Raw genomic sequence first — 7,083 nt, 5'->3', positions numbered from 1 at the left:
CCGAATAAGTGGAACGGTTTGAATCGAGGGAAAAATGTGGGAGTTGTGTAACCTTTGAAAAATGTCCCATTCATTTCAATGGGTATTTATTGGAAATTTGGGGAAAAGAGGTAATTTTGTGGAAAATGCAATTTTTTTTTCTGAATGAGTTTTTCAAATTGATCGAGAAATGTTGAAGTAGTAACATTTTTAATTGAGAAATGGTATTACGGAATTCCTGGAATTTCGGGAAAACCTGGAATTTTTCCAGTTCAAAAAACAACTTTGTTTTTTTTTGTCCTGTTTAAGAGGAATGATTTGTCGGTAGGATGGTTGAAGTGGGTTGAAAAATGTGGAAGGAGTAGTCGACAGAAAAAAGGGTGAAAAAGTGTTTGGAAAAAACGGGAAATCCTGGAATTTTTATTTTGTTGAGGGGTGGAATGGTTTGAATCGGTTGAAAAATGTGGAAATGGTGGAAGTTTGAAAAATGGCCAAATCATTTTGAATGGGGAAAATGTCCTGCAATTCTGGGAAATCTGGGAATTTGGGGAATTTGTCAAGGGAAAGCCTGCGATTCCCGAATAAGTGGAACGGATTGAATCGAGGGAAAAATGTGGGAGTTGTGGAACTTTTGAAAAATGTCCCATTCATTTCAACGGGAATGTAATGGAAATTTGGGGAAAAGAGGTATTTTTCGGGAAAATGCAAAAAAATTGGAATGTTCTGAATGACTTTTTCAAATCGGTCGAGAAATGTTGAAATAACATTTTGAATTAAGAAATGGTATTACGGAATTCCTGGAATTTCGGGAAAACCGGGAATTTTTCCAGTTCAAAAAACAACTTTTTTTTTTTTTGTCCTGTTTAAGAGGAATGATTTGTCGGTAGGATGGTTGAAGTGGGTTGGTTAAAAAATGTGGAAGGAGTAGTCGACAGAAAAAAGGGTGAAAAAGTGTTTTGGAAAAAACGAGACATCCTTGAATTTTTTTTACTTGAGTAGAATATGTTGAAGGTGGAATGGTTTGAATTGGTTGAAAAATGTCGAAATGGTGGAAGTTTCAAAAATGGCCAATTCATTTTCAATGGGGAAAATGGCCTGGAAAACCTGGAATTCTGTGAATTTGGGGAATTTGTCAAGAGAAAGCCCGCGATTCCCAAATAAGCTGAACAGTTTGAAGTTGGAACGGTTTGAATCGAATGAAAAATGTGGGAGTTGTGGAACTTTTGAAAAATGCCCCATTCATTTCAATGGGAATTTAATGGAAATTTGGGGAAAAGAGGTAATTTTTGGGAAAATACAAAAAAATTTGAATGTTCTGAATGACTTTTTCAAATCGGTCGAGAAATGTTGAAGTAGTAACATTTTTAATTGAGAAATGGTGTTACGAAATTCCTGGAATTTCGGGAAAACCGGGAATTTTTCTAGTTAAAAAAACAACTTTGTTTTTTTATCCTGATTAATAGGAATGATTTGTCGGTGAGACGGTTGAAGTGGGTTGAAAAATGTGGAAGGAGTAGTCGACAGAAAAAAGGGTGAAAAAGTGTTTGGAAAAAAACGGGAAATCCTGGAATTTTTTTAAACTTGAGTGGAACGTGTTGAAAGTGGAATGGTTTGAATCTGTTAAAAAATGTGAAAATGGTGGAGGTTTGAAAAATGGCCAATTCATTTTGAATGGGGAAAGTGTCCTGTAATTCTGGGAATTTGGGGAATTTGTCAAGGGAAAACCCGCGATTCCCGAATAAGTTGAACAGTTTGAAGTTGGAACGGTTTGAATTGAGTGAAAAATGTGGGAGTTGTGCAACTTTTGAAACATGTCCCATTCATTTCAATGGGAATTTAATGGAAATTTGGGGAAAAGAGGTAATTTTCGAGAAAATGCAAAAAAATTTGAATGTTCTGAATGACTTTTTCAAATCGGTCGAGAAATGTTGAAGTAGTAACATTTTTAATTGAGAAATGGTATTACGAAATTCCTGGAATTTCGGGAAAACTGATTTTTTTTCCAGGTCAAAAAACAACATAGTTTTTTTTATCCTGATTAAGACGAATGATTTGTCGGTGGAACAGTTGAAGTGGGTTGAAAAATGTGAAAGGAGTAGTCGACAGAAAAAAGGGTGAAAAAGTGTTTGGAAAAAACAGGAATTCCTGGAAAAAAAATTTTACTTGAGTGGAATATGTTGAAGGTGGGATGGTTTGAATCAGTTGGAAAATGTGGAAAAGGTGGAAGGTTGAAAAATGGCCAATTCATTTTGAATGGGGAAAATGGCCTGGAATTCTGGGAATTTTGGGAATTTGTCAAGGGAAAGCTCGCGATTCCCGAATAAGCTGAACAGTTTGAAGTTTGAATGGGGTGAAAAATGTGGAAGGTAGAGTGCGGCAAAATCTGGAGAAGAATAATAAATAGATGAATTTTGATGTAGAAAACCTTATTATAGAGTGAATGTTTGGAACATTCACACTATAAGAAAAAGCTGAAATGTTGATAACAAAACGTTGTATTTATTTGTCACTCTTCACAAAAATATGAACGTCCTCCAATAAGTATCACCTGAATGTTCTTTGTCCACAGATCGTCCGGGGGTGTTCAACGTTACAGGAAGAGGGAAATGGGATGTCTGGAACCTAAAGAAAGGTGGTGATTATGATCATGTGACTGCTGTTCATGCCACTGATGACTGACTGCAGCTTGTGAGCCCGCAGGTATGACCAAGGACGAGGCCAAGGCCGCTTACGTGGACCTGGTGGAGAAGCTGAAGGCAAAGTACGGAATGTAACCGACTCCTGTGTTGCCATCTCTCACCCGGGCACATTTGGAAAACGGAACGTTTTGATTGAGTTGAGTCTCCAAATTCCCAAGAGTTGAAAGTCGACAATTTGAAGTTCAAACTACATTTCCTTAACCAATGTGCCTGAGAAGACCAAGCGCTTGTGAGTACAGTGATGTCACCTCTGTTGTTTTAGGGATGGGGCCGAATCGGGTACTTTTTTTTTTTTTTTGGCACCGACCCGATCCCGCCGGTCCTAGCGGGCACCGATTCACGTAAAATCCACGTCCTGTTGCTGACTCTGCACTTGGCGATCACTGCAGCAGCACTGAGAGCGGACTCCGCCAAACTACTTCTAGGTAATGTTGCAATTTCCAATGCCGACAAAGAAATTGACTCAAAAAAACGCTCCGAACGTAAGCAAGGCTCCGATTGTCCAAAAAAAATACGTTAGCTTGATGCTAATATATATTGGTTTTGCTCTTGACATGCTACTGATTAGCATTGGCGATTTTACACCTCCAAATGTGTTAATGACAACTAAGATGCACGTTACAATCAAAAGAGATGGTGTGTGGTATGTGCAATACTTACAGTATTAACACTTTTTAGGGCGCAACAAAAACATAAAAAAACACCATAAAATATACACTACTGACATCTAATGTCTTGGACTTGCAACTGTAACTACAACTTGATGTCATACTTGCAAATGTGACAGTAAAACAAGGCAGTTATCATCATCAGTTCATCTTTAAATGTTGCAATAAAAAATGAGGTTTTATTATCATAAACAATTATTATTTATCAACACACGCAAAAGTATCAAAACTTGGTACCAGTATGGAATTCTCAGGTACCGGGAATTGCAACCGTATCGGTTCAAACGTGATCGGTGCCCATCCCTAAGTACAACTGCTGGCTAAGAGGAAAGGTGATTTACTGTTTTAATTGGTTTTACCCTTTTAAAATCATTTTTAATCATATTTATTTTATATTGTTTTTAATTGTGTTTAATATTGTTGTGCAGCACTTTGGAAACAATTTGTTGTTTAAATGTGCTATATAAATAAAGTGGATTGGATTGGATATTTACAGCAAAAGCATATTCAAAGGGTGTGTAGTTTTACTTCATTTAAAGCTGTTACACTTCTACTTACACTAATGACACTTAATGGGTTATTTAATCAGAATCAAAAGATTTGTATTGTCGTCTGTTTTCAAAATAAACCAAGCAGGAAGTCAACCAGCGTCTCCTCGAGTTAGACTTTGGAGGCTCCACTGTACTTGTCTCTGTACTGGCTTTGGCTTTTTTCAAAAACCTGAACCAAAATACTGACAGGAGTGTATCGACTCCCTTCCAATGAGATTACAAATCTGCATCTTTCAAAATAAAATGTCACTTGTACGTTGTCTTCTTTTGTCACATCACACAAACTGCAGCACCTTTTTTGAACTCATGGTACATTATTTTGGACTTAGCATAGTTTTATTGTCTTGTAAGTAGGGATGTCCGATAATGGCTTTTTGCCGATATTCCGATATTGTCCAACTCTTTAATTACCGATACCGATATCAACCAATATATGCAGTCGTGAAATTAACACATTATTATGCCTAATTTGGACAACCAGGTATGGTGGAGATAAGGTACTTTTAAAAAAAAATAATAAAATAAGATAAATAAATTAAAAACATTTTCTTGAATAAAAAATAAAGTAAAACAATATAAAAACAGTTACATAGAAACTAGTAATTAATGAAAATGAGTAAAATTAACTGTTAAAGGTTAGTACTATTAGTGGACCAGCAGCACGCACAATCATGTGTGCTTACGGACTGTATCCCTTGCAGACTGTATTGATATATATTGATATATAATGTAGGAACCACAATATTAATAACAGAAAGAAACAACCCTTTTGTGTGAAGGAGTGTAAATGGGGGAGGGAGGTTTTTTGGGTTGGTGCACTAATTGTAAGTGTATCTTGTCTTTTATATGTTGATTTAATAAAAAATGTAAAAAAAAACCCCGATACCGATCATTTCCTATATTACATTTTAACGCATTTATCGGCTATTATCAAACATCCCTACTTGTAAGCATTATTTGACTTTGTTTTTTTTTTTAAGCGCTTTTTTTATTTTTATTTTTTTTATTTTTGAAGGCCTGAATGACGCAAATGGACTCATTAAAAGTAATTACACACACTTTAAGAATCTTTTGAACCAAGTTTTAGTTAAATAAACAATAGACACACAATGTATAGAAATATAAAATATTGTTCTGGCTTCTTAAGAGCCTTATTTTTTTTTTTATTTGAGTGTTTAATTATGTTTACCTTCTTCCATTTTAATTTATAAATGTGTTTGCACGTCCGGTTTGTGACCTCTCTTCCATGTTAGCTTTAAAGCTAGTGCGGTCCGTAGCTAATTTTTAACGCCCCGCGGCACAATCGTTAGCATTCTAATATTAGCATTCTAGCTTTTTTGCAATTCCATCCATCCATCCATCTTCTTCCGCTTATCTGAGGTCGGGTCGCGGGGGCAGCAGCCTAAGCAGGGAAGCCCAGACTTCTCTCTCCCCAGCCACTTCTTGTTTTTTCGTCAAATATTTTGTTACTTGAAGAATGCTACCTGTTAGCATGCTAACATTAGTACGCTAGTTCATTTTAGGCTCAGTTAGATTTTGGTACTTGATGTGTGCTAACGTTAGCAGGTATACACCTCAGTGTCATATTTCTGTATTTCATTAATGCTGACTGTTAGCATGCTAACGTTAGTATGCTAGTTTTTTTTTAGGCTGGAGATGGTCATTTCACCTATTTGGGTTAAACATATTTTTTGCAAACCAGTAATTATAATCAGCAAATAATGTGCCGTTGAGTGTTGGTGCTGTCTAGAGCTCGGCAGAATAACCGTGTAATACTCTTCCATATCAGTAGGTGGCAGCAGGTAGCTAATTGCTTTGTAGATGTCGGCAACATGGTTTGTCGTGATCACAATATGAAGACGACAGCGGGAGGCAGTGTGCAGGTAAAAAGGTGTCTAATGCTTGAACTGAAAAATAAACAAAAGGTGAGTGCCCCTAAAAAAAAAGGCATTAAAGCCTAGGGAAGGCTGTGCAGAACGAAAATACAACTGAACTGGCTACAAAGTAAACAAAAACAGGATGCTGGACGACAGCAAAGACTTACAGCATGTGGAGCAGATGGCGTCCACAAAGTACATCCGTACATGACATGACAATCAACAATGTCCCACAAAGAAGGATAAAAACAACTGAAATATTCTTGTTTGCTAAAACAAAGCAGGTGCGGGGAATAGCGCTTAAAGGAAGACATGAAACTGCTACAGGAGAATACCAACAAAACAGGAAAAGCCACCAAAATAGGAGCGCAAGACAAGAACTAAAACATGACACACAGGAAAACCGCAAAAAACTCCAAATAAGTCAGGGGGTGATGTAACAGGTGGTGACAGTACACCTACTTTGAGACATATTCGAGTTTCATATTTTAATGATTTCTGCTGGTGGTGTGCCTTTGGATTTTTTCAATGAAAAAAATGTGCCTCGGCTCAAAAAAGGTTGAAAAACACTGATTTAGAGTACCGTATTTCCTTGAATTAGCGCCGGGGCGGTAATTAATTTAAAACGTGTTCTCACTCCGGCGCTTACCAAAGGAATGCGGTAAATTTAAGTATGCGCTAATTAATTTAAAACCTCTTCTCACTCCGGCGCTTACCAAAGGCATGCGGTAAATTTAGTGTGATGTAAATTTGAGTGTGTTGTAAGGATACCATCATGAAAAGCACATTTAATAAAAATAACTTTATTATGGTCTTACCTTTACTTATAAATGAAGTCCATGCGCCGCTCCTTCTGAACAAAAGCATCGATAACTTGTTTATAGAAGTCTTCCTTATCTTTCTTCAGTTTTAAAAGTCTCTCTGTCTCGATGGAGATCTTCCTTTAATTATTACCTCCTGCTTCGATTGAAAGTCCAGTTTAGAAAACTGTTGTCACTCCTTCTGCAGCCGAGTAGTCGCAAGAATGATCCCTGGGATCACTAGCGCCCTCTACCACCATGAGGCGGGAGGCATTTAATGACTCATATTTGACACACGCAGCTATATTAACAAAACATTTTTTCAAAATAAAGCGCTTTGAAAGACGCAACTCCAACAACAAAAAGTCAGCTCTCCACCACTACAAACTAACACAATATTAATAATAAGAATTGCAATTATATAATAACACAATATTGATATTGTTTATTTAAAGCATATTTTACAATTATTTTTTTTCATAAATTAAGCATTTCAAGTATGTAAATAA

The 7,083-nt window shown here is 36.6% G+C and overlaps 1 protein-coding gene across 3 annotated transcripts in view; it reads left to right on the top strand.

The window, feature by feature from the left end:
• The window catches only part of LOC133622349 (acyl-CoA-binding protein-like), a 9,069-nt gene extending 4,917 nt beyond the window's left edge, over positions 1-4,152 (top strand). For 2 of the 3 annotated variants that reach the window (XM_061984980.2, XM_061984981.1), the window contains exons 3-4: positions 2,549-2,611; positions 2,680-4,152. In XM_061984980.2, coding sequence (XP_061840964.1) covers positions 2,549-2,611; positions 2,680-2,753 — 137 coding nt within the window. In that variant the 3' untranslated portion in view covers positions 2,754-4,152. The remainder of the gene's footprint in view (positions 1-2,548; positions 2,612-2,679) is intronic. The other variant, XR_009817762.2, reaches the window with a different exon arrangement.
• Positions 4,153-7,083: the final 2,931 nt, after the last annotated feature.

The sequence above is a fragment of the Nerophis lumbriciformis genome, linkage group LG23 (assembly GCF_033978685.3).
Source record: "Nerophis lumbriciformis linkage group LG23, RoL_Nlum_v2.1, whole genome shotgun sequence".
NCBI classification, from domain to species: Eukaryota; Metazoa; Chordata; class Actinopteri; order Syngnathiformes; family Syngnathidae; genus Nerophis; species Nerophis lumbriciformis.
The sequence above is the reverse complement of the archived record's forward strand: the minus strand, read 5'-3'. Positions and strand labels throughout refer to the sequence as shown.